Source organism: Sus scrofa, chromosome 4 (assembly GCF_054392235.1).
Source record: "Sus scrofa isolate SSC_HxYL_T2T_F1_AM1 chromosome 4, Sscrofa_HxYL_maternal_Yorkshire_Landrace_v2.0, whole genome shotgun sequence".
In the NCBI taxonomy this organism is placed as follows: Eukaryota; Metazoa; Chordata; class Mammalia; order Artiodactyla; family Suidae; genus Sus; species Sus scrofa.
Window position 1 is genome coordinate 71,259,663 of NC_139386.1, and position 23,485 is coordinate 71,283,147.

Consider the following 23,485-nt stretch of genomic DNA (forward strand, 5'->3'; position numbering starts at 1 on the left):
AGGCTAGGGGTCCAATCGGAGCTGTAGCCACCAGTCTACGCCACAGCCACAGCCACAGCAACTTGGGATCCGAGCCGAGTCTGCAACCTACACCACAGCTCTCGGCAACGCCGGATCCTTAACCCACTGAGTGAGGCCAGGGATCGAACCCACAACCTCATGGTTCCTAGTCAGATCCGTTAACCACTGCGCCATGACAGAAACTCCCAAAACCGGCCAGTTTTAATGCAGGGATCTCTGAGTCACTTTGAGCTATAATACCTCATCAATGATAAGGGCTGGCCGGTCTCAAAGAAAGAGGTCAGAGACCATCTCTACAGAGGCAAGATGAAAGGAGAAAACTTAAAAGCAGCAATTGGAGGGAGATAAGAATGAAGCAGTTTCCCTTTGCTGAAAGGGATGGTCAAGTGCACAGATGCTGATAAATTAAGACTTGATCCCCTAAGGTACCTGGCCCTTGTAGCATGGTTTAAGCAGGAGTGAAAACGAAAACCAAAAAAATTTAAAAACTCAGATTTGAAACTGGACTCAAAATCTGTTTCGGCAATGCCTATCTCCGTGACTGGCACAGAAGAAACAGATTAACAAATATTTAACGAAGGGCGATAAGGACCCCCTGAACATCACAGCGATAATTTGATAACCATTACACCAGCTTTTTAAATACTGTCCTATTTCACTGAAAGGAGAGACTAGGTGTTGGGCAGGAAAGGAGACTAAAGGAAGAGTGATGGAGGCCAAACAACCCCCCATTGGCTGCAGCAACTAAGCCTCGGCGGCAATTTGTGCAACCAACTTGGCCAAACCAGCACTGTGACTTTCACTTCACCAGAAACCTTAGAAGACACAGCAGCAAATAAGAGTCTCACTCACACATACTCTGAGGGTTTCAGGCCCTAATGTAATTGGGTCATCAAAACTCTCTTTCCACCTGTGTATGGTACTAACCCCAGAGGAATCCCTTAGAACACAACTATCTACATCCCATTATACTTCCAGGGATGTTTCAGGATCCTTATATGAGTGAGCACCCCTTATAAATGCAACCACCCCCTTCAGCGAGCCCTCGGCTAATGTCCCCTAACCTGTTTTTATTTCCTTGTCTTTTAGTTCTGTGTAGATTATAAACTCTCTTCCGAATAGCAGAGGCTGGTTGGCACTTTAGATGGGCTATGAGAGCCAACTTTCTCCTAATGTATACACAAAAAATGTCCCCTAAATAAGCTCCCAGAGGTATCACAGATCCTAAAAATTTACTGAGGTGACAACATAGGTAAGTACCACAAATTATAATATCATCACCCCAAATCTGTAAACTCTTAATGTTTTTCAAAGGGTGGTGTTATTATCCCCATTTTATGGGTAAGGAAAATGACACCAGAGATATAATGAATTTCCTAAAGTCATCCAGACAATTAGTGGCCACTCAGTGTAAGGCAAGAACTATAAAAGTTAGGTGGACTACTACTCAGCCATAAAAAAGAATGAAATAATGCCATTTGCAGCAACATGGATGGACCTATAGATTATCATAACAAGTGAAGAAAGGCAAAGACAAATATCATATGATATCGCTTATAAGTGGAATCTGAAAAAAAAAGATACAAATGAACTTATTTACAAAACAGAAATAGACTCATAAACATAGAAAACAAACTCATGGTTACCAATGGGGAAAGGAGAGGGGAGGGATAGATTAGTTTTGGATTAACTTATACACATTACTGTGTGTGTGTGTGTGTGTGTGTGTGTGTGTGTAAAATAGCTAACAAGGATCTACTGCATAGCATAGGGAACCATACTCAGTATAATGGAAAAGAATTTTTAAAAAATATATATATTTATAACAGGTTACACACACAAACACATATATGTATAAAACTGAATCAATTTTCTGTACACCTGAAACTAACACATTGGAAATCAACTATATTTCAATAAAAAATTTTTAAAAAACTGTCTTTTTAGGGCCGTACCCAGAGCATATGGAGGTTCCCAGGTGAGGGGTCTAATGGGAGCTGTAGCTGCTGGCCTACACCAAGGCCATAGCAACACCAGATCTGAGCCACATCTGTGACCTACACCACAGCTCATGGCAACGCCGGATCCTTAACCCACTGAGCGAGGCCAGAGATCCAACCTGCTTCCTCAAGGATGCTATTCAGATTCGTTTCCACCGAGCCATGATGGGAACGCCTAAAAATTTATAATCAATAAATTTTAAAATTTTATTTCTTGATTTTTTAAAAATCAATGAAAACTAAAAATAAATAACTAAATAGGTTCTTCCTACCTAACTAATGTAGAATCATCTGAAAAACCAGCATCCTGGACCTGTGACATTTAGTGGCGGGCAAGCTCTGCTGAGAACAGAACGCCCTCAGTGAGACAGCAGAGTTCAGATACTTCAGAGAGAGCCCTAACAGAGGAAGCATGGGGGCGTCCTCTGGCCACAGCAGAGAAAAGATCAGTAAATTCTCTTCCCTAGAACAACTCTTACACTGAGAAAAATTATTTTTAAAAAATTTCAGGCTCTGGAAAGCAGCTAAACTCAAACAACAAATTGAGAGGTGGTTATTCATGAAAAACTGAACTTCAGGTAGGAACAGGGATGTTGGTGGCATTTCTGCCTGGCCTCTCATCCTCCCCCTGCATGCCACCCCTCCCCTCCCCCACCAGAGCCATCCTGTGTGGTGGCCCTGCCACAGTGGCCCTATCACCATAGCACTGGCCCTGAAAACCTGCTACTAGAGGGGTGTGCAGAGAGCAAAAACCCCACAGCCAGGAGTGGTATCAATAACACGAGCGCACTGCGTGAGAAAAATTGAGAATGCCCCCAATGGTGCGAGCCTGAGACCGCAGTCCTGCTCGGGGACGATGTCCAACTGTGCAGACGCAGAGAAGGCCTGAGATGGCCCCATGGGGAGAAAAACCCAGACGTGCACATTGCCTGCTCTGTGAATGTGTCCCCCCTACACTCACACACAGATCCCCAGAGCAGATGGGTGATGATGTTTGATCACCTCTCACAAATCCCCAATGGGACACTAAGTTAAGCAGTCACAGGAGTGACCCCTAAAAAGAAAGGCTAAGCTATAAAACATAAGCTGAGCAGAGATGGCAGCAGCTGCATAGACAAAAGACAGATTCTCACAATTAACCCAGACAAGTAACTAAAAACGAAACAAACAAACAAAAACCAATAACCAACCTCAGAGAAATAGACTTGATAAGGTAACATGCATATTGTAGGGCAATTACAAAAAAGAAAAAAAAAACTAAACATAAACTTACTAGAATCCAGCAATTCTACTCAATATTTACCCAAGAGAATGAAAATATATGGCCACACACAGACTTGTACATGAATATTCATAAGAGCATTACTTATAATTGCCCAAACAGGACATTTCCTGACTTTTCTATGCTAAGACATCTCTCTCTCTGTTTATGTAGCATCTTCAAGGTCCATCATTATCACAGTCAATCGTTGACCCAATGTTCATAAACTGGCAAATGCAAAACAAAATCCAGTAAATCCATACAATGGCATATTGTTCAGCAATAAAAATAAATGGAATATGGCTGCATGCCACAACAAGGAAGAACTTCAACGTCATTTTACTCAGCAAAAGAAGCCAGGCATAGAGAAATCACATTGCACGATTCCATTTATACGACATCTCCAGAAAAGGCAAATCTACAGAGATAGCAAGCAAATCAATGATTGCTTGGAGCTAATGGTGGGAGTGGAAACAGGCAAGAGGAATTTCGAGGGGATGACAGAAATGCTCTACAACTGGACCGAGAGGATGGCTGCTCTGCTCTGCAATTGGCTAAATATCACGGGATTCTACGTACAGCGTGCATCTCACTGGCAATCAAAGTGTCCAAGGAAGTGCCAAAATATGCGTTTCTTTGTATGGTCCTAAAGAAGTTAAATATAGAGTCTTGCTCTTTTTATGAACACTAAATAAGGACTGTACGTAGGCGAAAGGTCAGTCTGTGAAATGCTTTTCCTCCATCCCTACGATGCTTTTCCTTCCTGTCACTGCCCTACTTAGAGCTTGCTTAGCAGAAGTCAGTGAAGCTCCAGGGAGCTGAGAGATATAAAAGCAATGATGAATTCTGGTATAAACGTTTTCTCTCATAACGAAACTGTGGTCTCACCACTGGTAATTAACCGAGAGAGGGCATTACGGTGTCTCCCTGTACACAAGCCTCTCCCATCTCTCGCTTCTCACATTTGTGGGTGTGGCTGATTTTAAGGGTATACACACACACACACACACACATACACACACATATTTTCTGAAATATAGTTGATTTACAATCGCACTTCTTAACATTTCTCGAAGGATTCTCTAGCTTCCTAGCAGGGATATGTTAAAAACAGATGTCGCACAAGCAGTTTTTACACCACACTGATGCTATTCCTCGGACCACTCAACAAAAACAGCATATGCTGACACATAAATATATACTTACCAATAGAAAAGTCCGGATTGTTCTTATTTTGTTAAGCTCAAAGAGCAATTTTTGAGCCTTCTCATGATTACTGCAATATTCGTCATAGATACGAAACTTGTCTTTCTGTGAATTCAAGTAACAATAAATTAGAGTCATGTTATTACCCATTTTGAAATATTAAGTGTGAAGTTTATGAATAAACTTAATTGTTTATTATGTTGCGAGCCATACGGTGTGTATATATAACTATAAATATGTTTAATGTTTTTCCCTGATCCATGAAGAATCACCTAGGAAAGACAGATGTGTTAACTACAATCCAGAAGGATGTAGGCAATCAAAGGTAAATGACCACGTGGTAGCAGATTACAGAGAAGAGAGTGCTCAGCTTTGCTGGGAGGACTCAGCTATGATTTTAAAACAGATGTTCTATCTGGGCAAGATCCAGAGAGATGAATCCATAACCCCTAGACAGGATGAGGGGACAAAGTATTTTATTTAGGTAGAGGGATGCCAGGTCACAGAGAAACAGAGAAACATGGCACCCTGCAGGTCAGAGGCATCAATCTGGACAGGTGTATTTAAGAAGGGCACTGACAAAGTAGAGACTCTTTGGTGATAAGTGACTAAGATAATGACAGAACTTGAAGCTATCACATAGGCGAAGTCATCTCAGAGAGAGAAATTTGTTAGCATATAAAAGTAAGGGAATGGTAGTTACTCTCAAATAGCTGTCATGTTCATTGTAAAGGATTTATAGCTCTATGTAGCTCCAAAACACAAACATAAGACCACTGGGTGGAACCTGCAAGGGCTGTGATGGGCAGAGACAGGCAGATTCGAGATTAATATAGAGACTTTCAAACAGTTAGAGCGTCACTAAAAGTGATCAGGTAAAAACAAGATAAACACCCTTCATCAACGCTATCGCAGAGGTACTAACATAAAAGGAGAACTTTCACACCATCCAGATCTCCAAGCTCCCTCCCATCTGTCAGATTTTCTCCAAGGGGCTATGATCAAAGTCTATCAAAGCGGTCCCACTACAACATAGTGATCAAAGAGGAGAGTGAAAATGTGTCCTCTGAAATTTCAAAGACATGCATTTGGAAACGCTGAGGGCTATTTTATATATAACCAGTAGAAAAATGTATTGAATTACTTATTTCAAGACATGGTATGAACCAGCATAAAACAAACTTCGGAAGGAGTGTAGCTAAATCCACGGCTGACAGATTCATAGTGTGTTACAGAGGAAATGAATGTCAGGGTCCAAGATTCCCATGTGCTGCGAGGATTGAGATGGCAGCTATGCCAGTTTCACATTCTTTCATGACAGGTAACAGTCTGGATTAAGTGGATGCAAACACAAGTGGCTCACAGTCATGAACCGTAGTCATAGCTCCCAAGGAAAGTACTGCCTGATTTTCCTAAACCCAAAGAATCTCTCCCTTTAATATAATTATTTTTATGGGAAGTTTTCTGATTCTAAAAATAACATTTATGGGGGTTCCCACTGCAGCTCAGCGGTAACAAACCCAACTACTATCCATGAGGATGAGGGTTCAATCCCTGCCTTGCTTAAGAATCCAGCATTGCCGTGATCTGTGGTGTGGCTCACAGACACGGCTAGCATCCTGCGTTGCTGTGGCTGTGGTGTAGGCCGGCAGCTGCAGCTCCAATTTGACCCCTAGCCTAGAAACTTCCATATGCCACAGGTGCGGCCCTAAAAAAAAAGACAGAAAATTAAAAATTAAAAAAATAAAAATAATATTTACAAAGTCTTCTCACTACAGACAGAAATATAGATCTAGAAACTACATATCGCTACTTTATAAAAGACTAATTAGAATTTATAAATAAATAAAAATTGATGCCCATGGCAAAATACTCCCATATACTTTTAAATAAAACGTGAATTGTATAGCATTTTGATAAATCAATGGATTCAAAGTGGTATGCAGAAAAATTAGCACCCGTGGAATGGTGTAAAGTAAAGCAGTGGGTTTTTTTTGTCAGTATGAAAGCATTTCAGTTCTGAAAACAATTTTCACCACACAGGTGCCTCTCTCCTTTGCAAACTGACAGCATAAATAATTTCAGCTATCATTTCAAAGAGATGAAAATGATCACAGAAGCATGACATATAATCTGAAACCACTGAGTACTGGCTGGTTCTTCTGCATTGCTCAGTACAACCTCTGAGAAAAATTCAGAAGCAGGCATATGTGAAGCTAGAAGGACTGGGTCTGTTCACCTCCAGGTTTGTCTCAAGTCGATTAACAGGGGAACGTTTTGCTAGTAAAAGGCTCATCGCACCATGATAAGAGTAAGGATTTTCTGCCTCAAAAGAGAAAGGCTCTATGTTTGAGAGAAACATAAAAATGCATTCATTATGAACAGCCTGAATATTCATTAGAATTCAAAGCTACAGAGGATGCGAAAAACTAACTTGCTGGGGAAAAGAAAAGCCTGTTTATTCTTCACTGAATAAAATGCATGATGTGCAGCACTCTCCCCTTTGCTGCCTCTAAGTGGAAGCTTTCATTGGCCTTAAAAGACCCCAAACTTTTGGGCGTCAAATTTTTACTTCTAAAGCTAAATTCCCACCTACTCCTATGCCAAAGGCTAAACCTTAAATGTGAGGGCGGGAAGCTTTGAAAATAAACAGAAAGGTATCCTACAAAGTGAAGAAAGCAGGTCCCCACTTCTTGCTGAGCATTAGGTTCTGGATGTAAACATTCTTCCACGACTTTTAAAAATTCTTTATGCACTGCCAGGATATCTTCAATGTTGGAGAACAGCATCTGTAAATAAACATGTTCAGTTAAGTGCGATCGTGAAGCAAGTTCAAAAAGAAAAGTCCATGAGTTTAGTATTCTCTCCCCAAGCTGAAAACGTCAGTGCCTAACTGTCCTTTCCACCCACCCGGCTGGCAGAGCGCCAGTTCTGTCTGGACATCCCCTCCCTGCACCCGCAACTCTGGGAACCCGGAACCTCTTCCTGGCTCTCAGGAAGACCCTGAGTGACACAATCCAAGCCCAGTGTCCCATGAGTTGCAGGTAAAACAGTGCCTTCGGGCAGACTGGTCAGAAGCCTTTGGGGAAAGGGCTTCCTCGCCCCTAAGAAGGGCACCCTGGAGTGGACAACCCTCTGCACCTCCGGGTTTGTCCCAAGTCGATTAACAGGGGAACGTTTTGCTAGTAAAAGGCTCATCGCACCATGATAAGAGTAAGGATTTTCTGCCTCAAAAGAGAAAGGCTCTATGTTTGAGAGAAACATAAAAATGCAAGGTACTGTGTCTGGAAGTGACAGCTGGGACAGCTACAGGGTCATTTGCAGTTGGGGGAGGAGCCAGCCCAGGGGCAGAGAAAGAGCTAGGGAACCTGGTCGGTCTCAGTCACTTCCTGAGTCATGAGCCTCAACCTTCTCTTGTGTCTGGAGTTTCTGCTTTGGGAGTCAAAGCATTTTCACGTCCCTTTGAGTGACAGGTGTTTCCTTGCTTGTAGCCCAAAAGACCCAAAATAAGACTCCATGGTAAGGAGAATGTAAAAGTTCATATTTAATTTAATGGGAAATAGAAGAGTGCCTATAAAATCCTTGGGAATTTTGTATTTTTGATAAAATAGCAAGTTAGCTATTTTATTATATATCACATGGCTATATATAATGTGTATCAATTTAAATGAGTAATAAAAACTAAAGCACGATTAATTTTCATTTACCATCCTCCTTCCACCTTTGTTTTGTCTTTTTTTTTTTAAGGGCCACACATGTGGCATATGGAAGTTCCCAGACTAGGGGTTGAATTGGAGCTGTAGCCACAGGCCTACATCACAGCCACAGCAATGTAGGATCCAAGCCACATCTGCGACCTACACCATAGCTCACCACAAACCCAGATCCTTAACCCACTTAGTGAGGCCAGAATCGAACCCACATCCTCACGGATGCTTGTCGGGTTCGTTACCACTGAGCCATGACAGGAACTCCTCCCCGCCTTTTTTCCCAAAACTCTTCACAATTTTCCCTCCCTGCAGCTTATCCATTTGTTTGTGAGCTAAAGACACTGTGTAGACTTGGTTTTCTACACCAGTGGACCATCTACATCACCGGTTCTTCAGGGGCCAGAGACTGGAAGTCACGTTGGCCCCTCCTGCCTTCCCGGCCCTCCAGAAAGCCTCTTGCACACGGTCAGCTCCCTTCCCGTCAGAGGCACGAATGTTCTTGGACTAGGGGTTATTTTTCTTCCTCTTTTCAAGTGTTTCCAAGGTCTTGGCAATAAAAAAAAATCTGTCTTCTACACCATGGGCACAACCCCCACTTCTTTTCCCGGACTCTAGTTTCCCTTTCTCTCACTGTCACCCACACAGATGCCTGGGACAGAATATACTGGAACTGGAGACAAAGTGACAAGCCCTGAGGTAACATCCCACAGATGAAGTTTGATCTGAGGGGACCCTGTGCTGGGGTCGAGGGCCAGCTGCACCTCCTCACCTTCACTGTTTCTTCTGTTACATTTTTGTCAACTTTGGATGCTGCACACTGGTTCATTCGGTGTAAGAATGCCTGAAGGAAAGAAGAAAAGATGCTATGAAGGCACCATTAGGTTACTCAAAAAATTGGCCGCTGATTAGAATTAAATTTTTTTTAACCGGAAACCAAAGTTTACAAATCCAATAACTACTGAGTATAACAACAGCTCTGCTGTAAAAGGAGAAACCCCTGTGTATTCCTGGGAATTTATTTCCTTTATAGTTCGGAGGGGGCGGGGCCATAGGTGGTCATGTAGATATGAATTAAACATATGCACCAAGATCTCAAAGTTCTGGAGTCGGATGTTTCCTAAACTACTAATTCTTGTCAAGCATACAAGACCAAAATCTAGCCAAAAAGGGGGATTTCTAATTTTAAAAAAAAGGGGCCAAAAATTCTAAAGTCACCCCCTCTTATTATTTATTTATTTATTTATTTATTTTAGGGCTGCACCTGCAGCATGTGGAAGTTCCCAGGTTAGGGGTCGAATCAGAGCTACAGATGCTGGCCTACACCACAGCCACAGCAACGTGGGATCCAAGCTGGGTCTGCGACCTACACCACAGCTCACAGCAATGCCAGATCCTTAACCCACTGAGCGAGGCCAGGGATAGAACCTGCATCCTCATGGATCCTAGTCGGGTTTGTTAACCACTGAGCCACGAAGGAAACTCCTAAAGTCACTCCTTTTAGAAGTAAGAGAGATTGAGGGTGGGAGAAAGAGAAAGTGACTTTCAAGAAGGAATGGAAGTTTCCCATCCCCACTTTTCTCCCTCAAATTTTAGAAAGCCAGAATTTGTATTGCTGGGATCAGGTCAGAACTCTCCACAGCCCTATCGTAGGCAAATGAGTTCATTAGTATTTCAAAGATCTGGACTCTTCTTGATGGTCACTAAGCTTTGATCAAAGACTAAACAAGCTATTATTTTTGCAAAGGAAAAAAAGAGTAGAAAGGGTTATTTATACTGGGCCTTAAAACAGGCAGTTTAGAAGGAAAAAAAGGAGAGACTTTCTATCCAGCAAATTTGGTCTGTGTCCTCAAGACACCATGCATTAACTAGCTAGTGACCAGGTGAGATTTCTTCTTCCCTTGTCTGTCTCAAGAATCCCTGCCACTACCTGCCAAGTCAGGTATGAATGACAGCACACTAATTTCCCAGAGGCTCAAAGGAATCTTGAGATACTGCGTCAAATAAATGAAAATTATTGAAGAATTTCATTTTTGACACACTATATTTACAAAGATTTAAGAGATTAATAAAACACAGGATTGCTCACAATATTCCAAAACCATCACCCTTAAGACATTGCCAGTAACAGTATAAAACGGCACAACACTTTTGAGGACAGCTTACCACACATCTCAAAATTTTAGGTGGGCATTTCCTTTAACCCATTGATTCTATTTCTAGGAATTTATCCTAAGAAAATATTCAGACAAGGGGTTTTAATATATTGATTACAAAAGTGGAAGCATTGGAAACAACCTAAATGCCCATCACTAATGGGATCACTTAATATATTATGGTACATGCAAACTACAGAATACTGTGCAAAATTAGAATCATAAATGGATGTGATAAAAATTATATATGTGTGTATATTCAACAGATGTCTATAAAATTTTATTTGGTGAAAAAATTTACTAAGCAGCATACTTGATGTGTTCATACATATACATACACTTTCATGCATGCATACATATACACATATAAGTATATATATATGCATACAAGTATATATGTATATACACACACACGTAAGTAAATGTGCATTTATATTAAGGAAAAATATGTAGCATATACTAAAATGCAAACAACGATTATCTCTAGGAAGTAGGAAGGTAACATTGTACATTTTCTTATTTTCAGAATATTTGGCTATGTGCATGCTATCATTTTTATAAAAAGAGCAAAACTATTTAAAAGAAACAAAATAAATGAGCCACAATATCTCACTCCCAGCCTTAGTTTCAGCATCATCTTGATTCCCAATGTAATCAGTTCTTGTTTCAGATTTCATGACTACTAAAGCCACATCAGTACTAACAGCTTCAACTGAATGAAAGAATTCAACTGAATTAAGTAAAAGCATGGAAAATTCCTGTTGGAAAATAATATAAAAAAGAGTGTATGTATATGCATGACTGTCACTTTACTATATAGCAGAAATTGACATAACATTGTAAATCAACTACATTTTAATTTAAAAAAAGAACAAAATTAAAAATAAATAAAAGGTAAGAAAGTTTTGGATGTCACCTTAACTTTTTATTGGAAATATGTGATACAATTTTCTGAAATATTATCTAAAGTTAGGTATAACTGGCAATGGAAAGAGATTTTTGAATCTTCCAATTTTAGCATTAGTCTCATTTTTAATTTTAGTTTTATTTCTCTTGAATACTTTTCCAAATACTTATACCAAAAATTCTCCTTAGCTCTTTCCGTTTAATCTTAAAATAGCAAGGATGCTTTGGTTGTCTAGTTTACATTTCACATTGACCATTTAGGAAACACAGCCTCTCATGCAAACAAAATTTAAACTTCACCTCCACATTTATAAACCTTAACTTCATAAACTGAACTCAGCCACATTCTGAAACCAACAAATTAAAGACAGGAGGTAATGAAAATGAATCAAACTATGAGGCAGAAGGAAATACACAAACCAATAAACTCTGTCTTTATCTGACTTTTCTATCTTCTTATCCTCCATGACAATATGGAACTTTTGGTTTAACTGCGTATGAAAGAAAACCTGGAACTTCTTAGCATTTCTAACCAAGCATTTATTTTTCCCAAGAGCCTCATTGTATACAACAGTCACAGCAGATTTTAGATAGTTTGGTGAGAGGGCAAAATCATCGAAACTGTTTGACATTTTTTACAAAATGTGTAAGTTTTCATTGCCAAAGATAAACAACATGTTTTCAGAATCATCTTTTAGGGAGTTTCCGTTGTGGCACAGCAGAAACGAATCCAACTAGTATCCATAAGGATGCAGGTTCAATCCCTGGCCTTGATCATTGGGTCAGGGATCCAGCATTGCCATAAGCTGTGATGAAGGTCACAGACGCAGCTTGGATCCCATGTTGCTGTGGCTGTGGTGTAGGCCAGCAGCTGCAGCTCCAATTCAACCCCTGGCCTGGGAACTTTCAGATGCCATGGGTGTGGCCCTAAAAAAAAAAAAAAAAAAAAAAAAAAGAATCATCCTTTAACAACCAGAATCTACAGCGTCACCTCAGACTTTGGGGCATTTAATCTTTCTCCTATCAATCAAAGAAGCATTAATACCCTAGTCACAAAAATACATGAGATGTAATATGCTGTTTTATCTCTGTGTTCATTCGTTCTCACTCGTCCAGAATGTCATCAGAATTAGATGATCTTCATTTTGATACAAATTCACAGAAAATAAGTACTGGAAAATGGCCTTTAAAGTCAGTGGTTCTCAAACTTTTCATTGTGTATAAGACTTAGAGAGAATCTTCCAAATACAGATTTCCCCAGCCCTGTATCCAGAGAGTCTGGTGCAGCCAATTGGCTTAGGACCCCAGAAATCTGCATTTTGAGTAAGTTCCCTAGTGCAGTTGGTCCAGAGGCCACAATGTGATGACCTTTAATGTTTATTCTTCCCAAGACTGAAGGAACAGACTTTATGAAACAAGTGGTTAAAAAAAAAAAAAAAAAAAAAGCCCTCACTTACTTTACCTTGACCTTCAACTCCATGTCACAGCCCCTCTGCACAGAGTACCCTCTGGCTCAGCCACTTGGGGTTCCTGATATCTCCCCAGAGGATCCCCCCACCAGCAATGAAAATCACAATCTGGGCTACGTCAACAGGTCATAATAATCTCTGAAGGCTCAGGAGCTGTGGAGACAGGTGAGCCAGGGAGGACTCACTAGGTCACCTTTGGAGGCAGGTGGCCCTCCATGTACATCCAGATGGGCAGGTGTGTTATTAGCACGTGCTCAGTAAACCAGCGCTCCCCTGACAATGATGCCACACAACACATTCCCAGATATCACTCTAGTCAGGGCTGTCTTCCACCATTCAGAGCGCAGAACTCCTCACCTTCTCTTCAACTTGCTCCACACTGTTTTCCTCTCGACAAGAGTTTGGTAAAATATGCTAAATGCCATACATTAGTTAAAGTTTAAGAAAGCTAAAAATGCCACAAATTTGCTATTGAGAAATCAAAAGAAGGAAGAAAACTCATTCAGATATAACAGAGAGACAACAGCAATCCCCTTTGTCTTTGTCCATCTGGGCCACCGTCAGCTCAAAAGTAAAGTCAAGCCCATGATGAGTTTGATTCTCAGAAAGCACTTACTCATTTTATCATTTCAATATACTCCATTATAATCTTTCTCAACTCATGTTTGTCCTTCCTGGTCTTTTCAACAGTCAGGCACACACCGTAGATCACTCTCAAAAGTCATCCAGATTTAACAGTTCATGCTTTCAATTCTAGATACCTGAGGCCAATCTGAATTTCAGATCATACAAGCATTAAACCTTACCAGTCCTATAGTCTGCATTCAGAATGATCTGAGCAACAACCTGTCACCCTGAAAACATGGTTACTGAATATGAATAGAGATGGATAAATTTTACATAAAGGGAAAAATTTAAGAGGAGCTGCACTATTTCAGGAAAGAAAGTACACTCATGTCATGAAGATAAGTGGACAAAATACAAGTAAATATTTTCCTTTTGCCTCTTGAGCTTAAAGCAATATTATGACATCAAAATTCTTTGGAAGATAAGTGTTTTGTAATGTCTTGCTGGGAGAAAAATGAAGTCCAGATAAACGAAAAAGCCTTGCCATCTCAGTTTGCCTTGAATACCTGGTTGACTGTGGCGCCATGTTATGGAGAAGTCTCTGAAGAAGTAGTTGTTGGAGTGGAGAATGAGTTTGTTCTGGCCATGTTGCGTTTAAGATACCCACTGGCACCAACGTAGAGATCTCAGGTAAGGAGTTAGCTGTACTGATCTTAAATTCCAAGAGGAGTCGGGGGCTGAAGTTAGAGACCTGACTGCTATTGGCATGAAGATATAACTCAAAGAAAGTGTCCATAGAGAGGAGAGAACTGGCCCCCGTTTACTGGAGATGGTACTTGCATGGAGAAGACAGAAGAGCCCAGCAGAGAACCTTGGGGGCACTCTATCAGTTAGTGGTCAAGCAGAAGAAGAGAAACCAAAGAAGCCAGTAAGCCAGGAGCCAAACCAAGAGAATGTGGTGACACAAATGCCAGTAGAGAGAGGGTTTCAAGAAAGGAGAGTGGTCAATGGCTTTAACAGTGCTGAGAATTCAGGCACAGGTCAAACAGATGTATGACTTGACTGCACAAGGTCAGTGGCTAGTGATTTTGACCACAGCAGTCCCAATGGAATGGGTACAAGGAGAAATGGAGAATAAGAAAACAGAGTTGGTAGCCACAGAAAAAGCTTAAAAGTTTTTAAGTTTTGCTGAGAAAAGGAACAGAAACATGAAGGTGGATTGGGACCAAGAAAAGGTCTGTTTTATTTATTTATGTTTTAAAGTTGATGGCTGCCTCCATGGCATATGGAAGTTCCCAGGCCAGGGACTGAATCTGAGCTGCAGCTGTGACCTACACTGCAGTTACAACAATGCCAGATTTCTTATCCCACTGCACTGGGCAGGGGATTGAACCCATGCCTCCACAGTGACCCAAGTCACCGCAGTTGGATTCTTAACCGACTGTGCCATGGCAGGAACTCCAGGGTTAATTTTTTAAGCTAGAAAATATGGGCTCAATTTATCCTTAAAGTTACATTTTATGTGCCTTTAATATGTTTTTGGCAAACCCTTCATAAATTGTCCAGACCACTGGATCTCACTTTTCCCTGAAAACAATATTTATGCTACATGCCAGGCATTGTTTTTGAAAGTGCTTCTTAGATGTTTTAGTCTCAGGATTCCTTCACACTTTTAAAAATTACAGAGAACTTCAAAGAGCTTTTATTTATGTGTGTTATATCTACCCAATATGTGATATATTCAAAATTAAAGCTAAGAAAAATGTTAATATTTATTACCCAGCCATTAATTTATTTATAAATGTATTAACCCATTACACATTAACATATGTAATATATTTTTTATGAAAAACAGTTATCTTTTCCCCAAAAATTTCAGTGACAAGTGTGGTACTATTTTATACAATTAAAAAATGCTTTAATGTCTAGAAATATAAAAAACAGCTGTCATCTCATATATGCTTGTCTGTTTTGATACATTGTTTGGAAACATATTTCCAATGATAGTTGGAAAAGAGAGGAATATGTTCACAAATATAACATTTTCATATAATCGTGGACATTCTTCTTTGACACAACACCACAACTCAGTAAGTGGTGGTTCCTTAAAGGTAGCCATGATATGGAATCTGAAACTATATCAGTGAACTTTCTGTACTTTGTTACATTAAAATCCATTGATCTATCTCAAAACCTGAAGGGATCTTACAGCCATGCTTTATTTTTTTAATAGTGATTCGCTGAGTGTTATGCATACCTTCGCTGAGGGTAATACTAATGCATAAACCCACATCACATTAATATCATTAGCCAGTTCATTAGAATTGTATAAGGAAGCCGTCCAACTCACAATGACCGACACAAATTTTCCAAAACTGAATTCACTTGCAAGCTTGAGTTTATCATCAGTAGCAAACATTATCAGTTGCTTTCCTTGAAGTGACAGCTCACGTCATTCTTTTGAGAAAATATCCAAAATACCCAAATGCCCTGAAACTGAAACCATAGTTTGTCCCACAGTTGTTATTTCAAGTAAATACAATGTTTCATAGCAACTCAACAATCACATTCTTTCCCTGGAGATAAATATCATACTTGAGTATGCAGCAGTACTCAGGTGTAGTTCCCACTTCATCAGACAGAATATTAAAAAAAAAATGTGCTCAAGAGTCAAGATTTAATAAAATCAATAATTTTTACAGCTTTATGAAGAACATTCTTAAGTGCAACTAGCATTCTCCTACCACTCGCCATGAATGAGTGGACACAAGGACGGCTAGTAGATTGGTGCCCCTGCTTTCATTCACACTAAAGCATCAGCAGTTTTACACAACATTGCTTTTGCACCACTAGTGCAAACATCAATGCAGTTATAAGAAAAGCAAATAAAGTCTTAGTATTACCACAAAAATAGTGTTGACCTTATATATCCCCCAAGAGGACGTCACAAAACCACAAATGTCTGCAAACCACACTTCAAGAACCACTGTTCAAGGCATATGAGATATATCAATTTAAAAAACAGACAATAATCTCTGCTTATGTTTGGGGGGGAGAGACATATACATACAATAAGCATAATAAATGTATTTGGTATATTAGAAGGTAGGTGCTAAAACTGAACAATGAATTTGCTATACTAAAAAAGAAAGTATCTACATACATTTGAAAAGCCATATAATACTTTGCAATAATTCCAAGGTTCTCCAGAGATCCAGGGCCCCAAATCTGTCACCATAAAGCTATACCCCTCGATTCTCTTATTTAATTAAATTTGACCTTTGTCTTATTACATCCATGGCATCACTTCTCATACGAGCCAGTTCCATTTGTCCACCTTTTCTTCCTCTTACATCTTTCCTCTTTACCATTCAGGACCATTAACAGAGGTACAAGATGCTGCAGCCTCTCCCTGCAATGTCCAATCACCTCCAAATACAGGGAGTCAAGGACTCTTCAATTGTATTTTTACTGCCAAGCACTTGGGGCTCATTAGGGTGGGGGAAGAAGAAAAATTAGAAACACAGGGAAATTACCACCTATAGATATTTTATAGTTACCTTATGATTATGGTCCTGGTCTAAAGTTCCAGACACCTATTATTGAGCTGTAGCTTCTACTCTTGCCTTCTTAGAATGCATTCTCTATGCAGCTGCCAAAAAAGATCAATTAAAAATAAAAATCAGACTTTGGGGTTTCCAGTCCAGCAGGTAAGACTGGCAGTTATCACTCCATCCTAACCACAAGTGAAAAGCTGAAAAAACTGAAAAATCAGTAACTCTCCTTAAATCTGTCAGAGAAGTGAGGTCACAGGGCAAACTGCTGCTCCCCAAATTGGAGAGACAGATAAGCAAAAACACAGAATATCAACTTACCAGGTGAAAAAGCCATGAGCAGAAATCTCTGCCAGAAGTGGTACAGGTTAGGAAATCCTAAATTGTAACTGATAGATTATTGGAGGCTTCATGTGGAAAAGTCTGAGGCTTAAATCTCCAAGGGGACCCAGTCAAAAGGACAGACACTCACACTTCTGTGAGTTTTACCTCCAGGAGCTTTACAAATTTTCACAATGACTACCAGAAAAAGTTTCTCCCGCTCCAGGGGAGGCAGAGGGAAAGTAGCCATTTTTAAATGATAGTTTCTTTTAAAGACATTCTCAGACAAATTATAACAGAGCAAACTTGTAGTAGACCTGTCTTGCAAGAAAAGTTAAAAGTTCTTAAGAAAGAAGGCTAATGATAATAGATCAAAACCTTGGATATAGATCAAGAAAGAAAAAGCATCAGAGAGAAGGAATAAATGAAGGGAAAATAGAAACTTTGATTTTTATTTTTTTAATTGAAATGTGGTTAATCTGTGCTAGTTTCAGGTGTATAGCAAGTGACTCTGTTTTTTGCAGATTACATTTCATAATAAGTTATTGTAAGACATTGAGTATAATTCCCTGTTCTATACAGTAAATCCTTGTTGCCTATCTATTTTAGTTTGTATTATTATTCCCATACCCCTAGTTAATCCCTCTCCCTTCCCTCTCCTCCTTGGTAACCTTAAGTTTGTTTCTTCTTATTCTTTTTTTTTTTTTTTTTTTTTGTCTTTTTGCCTTTTCTAGGGCCTCACCCACAGCATAGGGAGGTTTCCAGGGTAGGGGTTGAATTGGAGCTATAGCTGCTGGCTTACACCACAGCCACATCAATGCAGGATCTGAGCCATGTCCGAGACCTACATAGCTCATGGTAATGCCAGATCATTAAACTACTGAGCAAGGCCAGGGATCAAACCCACATCTTCATGGATACTAGTTGGGTTCATTAACTACTAAGCCACAATACTTTATGAGTTCCCTTTGTGGCTCAGCAGTTTGCGAACCCAACTAGGATCTATGAGGATGCAGGTTCGATCCCTGGCCTCGCTCAGTGGGTTAAGGATCTGGCATTGCCATGAGCTGTGGTACAGGTCACAAATATGGCTTGGATCCTGTGTTGCTGTGGCTGTGGCGTAGGCCAGCAGCTGCAGCTCTGACTCCACCCCTAGCCTGGGAACCTCCATATGCCATGGGTGCAGCCCTAAAAAGCAAAAAATAAAAAAATAAAAAAATAAAAAAAGAATATTTTGTTATCATAAGGTACTTGGTACTACCCATGAAGAAGTATAGTATTTGAAAGTGTACTTGAATTAGTTGCAAATGTATACTGCAAACTCTAAGGCAACCACTTAAAAAAAAAATTTAAGATGTATAACTGATATACTAAGAAAGGAGAGAAAATGGAATCAATAAATGCTCAATTAAAGCCATAAAAAGGGTGGAAAAATGTTTAAAGGGCAATAAATAGAAATAGTAACAAATATGATAGATATTAATCAAGCTATGTCAAGAATCATATTAAATGTCAATGATCTAGATACATCAGTTAAAAGAGATTGTTGGAGTTCCCTGGTGGCCTAGTGGCTAAGGATCTGGTATTGTCAAGGCTGTGGCTCAGGTCACTGCTGTGACATGGGCTCGATCCCTGGCCTGGGAATTTCTGCATGAAAAGGTGTGGCCAAAAAAAATAGTAAATAAAAGAGATTGTCAGAGTGGATCAAAAAACAAGACCCAACTATATGTTGTCTAAAAGAAACCCACGTTAAATATAAAGACACATACAGATTCAAAGTTAAGGGATGATAAAAGATATACCTACCATGCTAACATTAATCCAGACAAAGCAGGAAAAGCTCCATTAATTTCTGACAGAGCAAACTTCAAAGCAAGAGGAGTTATCCAAGATGAAGAGGAATATTATATCATTATAAAGATGTTATTAAAATTAAAAACACTGTTCTATGGATGACAGAAAAATGAGAAGACAAGACGCAGACTGAGAGAAAATATATGCCAAAGACATATATGAGAAAAGACTGCTACCCAAGATATACAAAGAACTCTTGAAATTCAACAATAAGAAAATGAACAATCAGATTTTCAAATGGGCAAAAGAAGTAAACAGACACCTCACTCAAAAAGATATGTAGATGATAAGCATATAAAAAGATGTTCAAGGAGTTCACGTTGTGGCACAGTGGTTAACGAATCCAACTAGGAACCATGAGGTTGCGGGTTCGGTCCCTCCCCCTTGCTCAATGGGTTAGGGATCCAGCATTGCCGTGAGCTGTGGTGTAGGTTGCAGATGCGGCTCGGATCCTGCGTTGCTGTGGCTGTGGCATAGGCCAGTGGCTACAGCTCCAATTGGACCCCTAGCCTGGGAACCTCCACATGCCGCGGAAGGGGCCCAAGAAATGGCAAAAAAAGACAAAAAAAAAAAAAAGATATTCAAATCTTATATCATCAGGCAATTGAAAATTAAAGAGCAGTGATATAACCACTACACACTTAAAAGAAAGTACAAAATCCAAAATACAGACATCACCAAAGGAATGAGCCCAGAGGAATCAGGAATTCCCATTCTTGCTGATGGGAATGTAAAATGGTATAGCCACTCATGGGTATCTATCTCAAAAAAAAAAAAAAAAAAAAAGCCACACCTGGATTACTCAAAGGCCTAAAAGGATCACAACGGCCCTTTGAATGTTGATGTTTTCTTAGGATTCACATTCAAAAGGATGTGTTGTGTCATAGCTGTTAAGGGTTTTTTAATATCTGCTCAATTTCCCACCCAGACATTTTACTCTCTTTCAGAACTATTACTTTTCAAAGTGAAATTGCCATCACCTGAGAGCCAACATGAAGATAATTTTTCATCATATCATCAGATTTTTTAAACTCCTTTGGCTAAAATTTTCCCCGGCTTTGAGGATAACTAAAACATTATTTAGTGTCCTCTATTTGACTTCAGTGTGGATGTGTTCTTCAGGAGTTTTCAGGGGAAAGAATTGTCAGCACATGGTCAGTGCACTAACTACAAACAAGGCACATGATTTTAAAGATGTTTAAAAGATCGGTGGCTGGAGGGTCAATAGCTAAATGGACAGATATAAGAGAAATCAGAATCATTTTTTAAAATTTATTTTATTTTTTAAATTATGTCCCCAATACAATTTTTTTTCTACTGTGCAGCATGGTGATCCAGTTACACATACATGTACACATTCTATTTTCTCTCATTATCATGCTCCATCATAAGTGATTAGACATAGTTCCCAGTGCCCCGAAACAGGATCTCATTGCTAATCCATTTCAAAGGCAATAGTTTGCATCCATTAACCCCAAGCTCCCAATCCACCCCACTCCCCCAGGCAACCACAAGTCTATACTCCAAGTCCGTGATTTTCTTTTCTGTGGAAAGGTTCATTTGTGCCCTATATTAGATTCCAGATAAGTGATATCATATGGTATTTGTCTTTCTCTCTCTGACTTACTTCTCTCAGGATGAGAGTTCCCTCCATGTTGCTGCAAATGGCATTATTTCATTCTTTTTATGGCTGAGTAGATTCCATTGTGTATATATACCACATCTTCCTTAAAAAAGACACAAGCACCCGCATGTTCATTGCAGCACTATGGCACTATGCACAATAGCCAAGACATGGAAACAACCCAAATGTCCATTGACAGATGACTGGATTAGGAAGATGTGATATATATACACAATGGAATACTACTCAGAATCATTTTCAATGGAATTACAGTTATGTGTAATACTACTAAAAGGAAAAGTGAAAATTTAGGAAATGTATTGAGATAGTTACAAAAAAAGCTACAATAAATGCAAATTTTTCTGAAGTGTCTGGTAATTCTTTAAGTTTTTATTCAATTTTTGTTTAGCTTTTTTTTGTGTTTTTGTGACTTTGATTGTGACCATCTCATCTCATAGCTCAGCTTGGAAAAATAAGTATATTATAGCCATCTTTCTTGGGAATGTATAACTTCCATTGACCTAAGGCAATGAGCTGGTCTAAAGCAGAAGTCAAGAGCAGTAGAGGATTTTTTTTTCAGTAAAGGTATTTTTAAACATAGCACAGAGTGGTTAAAACATTGATTCAATTGCTAACATTTAAAGAAATAAGAGCATTCACATAAAAGTCAGTAATTATAGTCTCTTCAAACACCAGGGGAAAATTAACACAGGGTTCACATTTGTGGATGGATTCAACAGGCTGGAGCCAAGGCAGCCACAAGCTTTCTTCCTTCACTGCAGTCACTACTATTCCCTATTATCTCACACCAAAGTAAAACATTCTTATTTATTCTCACACCAATGTTGCTATCATTTTTACACAAAAATCCATTGTATTCATTTTTGCGATCCACAAATCTCTGTAGCCACTTCAGTTTCAGCCCGTAGTCTTGAGGGTCTGACACAGCCTTTTTGGCTGTTATGAATTTTTCATACTGATCATCCCAGAGTTCAACATTTTAAAGTGGGATCTTAAAGTATTTGAGTGAAAAAGTCTCATCAACTCCTAAGATGAGAGAGACATTAAAAACCCTAAATAGAAAAACTGAAATAATTGGTGCCTATTTACTTAACACCTAGTTTTTCAGGGAATTCACAATTTTTTGATGCTAATTTTTAGAAGTGATATTTTCTAGCGACAACTGTGCCAATTATGTTTACAGTTAGTTTTTTCAAAGACTGAAAAAGCTCTAAGTCCTTTATTTTAAACTATAATTTTTTTTAAGAAAGCGGGGTGTTTTTTGGCAATAAACTCTTCTTGGCGTAGATATTCCAAATAGCATTTGGTTTATAATGATCTTGCGTATCTTGTGTCGTTTTGGAAGACTGGTGTCTCCAGATTAGACAGGAATTCACCAAACTTTTGGGAGAAATCAACTCAATAAATAAGATCAAGAAACATTCAATGTTTATAGTCAGCTGTTTGGAAACCCCTCAAAATTAATCCTCCACGTTTCTCACCCCAACATGCCCAGAAACAGCTTCCCACACCTATACAGACACAGAATGTCTAGGGGTGGAGCTCAGCCCAAGGATAAGCTTTTACGAAGCCAAAGGCTCTATGCCTTACTCAACAGACCAGGTTAATAATAATACACATCTTACAGACAGATGAAGAGAATTCATAGAGGTCACTTTTTTACTTTTTAAAACATGTTTATGGCCATGCCTATGGCATATGGAAGTTCCTGGGCTAGGGACTGAATCCAAGCCACAGCTATGATCTACGCAACAGCAGTGGCAATGCCAGATCCTTAACGCACTGCGCCTGGCCAGGGATCGAACTCACACCTCCACAGCAACCTGAACCACTGCAGTCGGATTCGTAACCCACTGCACCACAGAGGGAACTCCCCACAGAGGTCACTTTTGTTGGCACTCGGCACAGTGCTTCGTGCATAATCAGGCCCAAATAAATAATGGCTGGCATTTCTGCTATAGTGCTACAACTATAGCCATAGTTCTCTTATTTCTACTGTGTTTGGGGGGTTTGTTTTTATCAAAGGATAGTTGATTTACAACATTTCAGGGGTTCAGAAAAGTGATTCAGTTATATACATATACATATACACATATATATATAGTTCAGATTCTTTTCCACTACAGAGTATTACAAGATTTTTAATACAGTTCCCTGTGCTACATAGTAGGTCCTCTTTATCTATTTTATATATAGTAGTGTGTATCTGTTAATCTCAAATTCCTAATTTATCCCTCCCCCACCTTTCCCCTTTAGTAACCATAAATTTATTTTTTATGTCTGTGAGTCTACTTCTCTTTTGCAAACGAGTTCATTTGTATCATTCTTTTATTGTGATTTTAATTAGTACTATAGGGAATAGAACTAAAGGATAAGGCCCCCTGCCTCTCCTCTCTGCTCCTCTATTAACAGTGAATTGATCCAATTAACTATAACTTTGGAAGAATTCCTAGATTTTAAAATAAATAATTCAAGGCATTTGTAAGGGGGAAAAGATCTAATACATATAGATATATTTCATATTGTCAAATTGTACTGGATCTTTTCTAGTCAGGATTTCAGGCTGGTCCTCAAATACGGTTCATGTCAATCTCACCATTCATATTTTCTAAACATTCCAGAAATTTGAAAATTAGCAAAGAGTAGAAGGTAGAAAAAACAATCAAGATTGAACTAAAAGGTATTAATAAAGGATAGAGCCGATCTCCATAATCCTTGGAAGGACTTAAGAGCACAAGGTATTAATAAAAATTGAGCAATGTATGTGAAATACAGCCAGACCACGGCTTTGATTTCAGCAAGCTTCTGCTTGATTTGG

General features: G+C 39.3%; 1 protein-coding gene across 2 annotated transcripts in view; it reads right to left on the bottom strand.

Annotated features, from left to right (window-relative positions):
• The window catches only part of PREX2 (phosphatidylinositol-3,4,5-trisphosphate dependent Rac exchange factor 2), a 285,840-nt gene that overhangs the window by 211,093 nt on the left and 51,262 nt on the right, over positions 1 to 23,485 (bottom strand). Inside the window, exons 2-5 of one of the 2 annotated variants that reach the window (XM_013996689.3) lie at positions 16,854 to 16,945; positions 8,968 to 9,039; positions 7,155 to 7,277; positions 4,489 to 4,593 (exon numbers count right to left, since the gene is read on the bottom strand). In XM_013996689.3, coding sequence (XP_013852143.1) covers positions 4,489 to 4,593; positions 7,155 to 7,277; positions 8,968 to 9,024 — 285 coding nt within the window. In that variant the 5' untranslated portion in view covers positions 9,025 to 9,039; positions 16,854 to 16,945. The remainder of the gene's footprint in view (positions 1 to 4,488; positions 4,594 to 7,154; positions 7,278 to 8,967; positions 9,040 to 16,853; positions 16,946 to 23,485) is intronic. The other variant, XM_021089269.2, reaches the window with a different exon arrangement.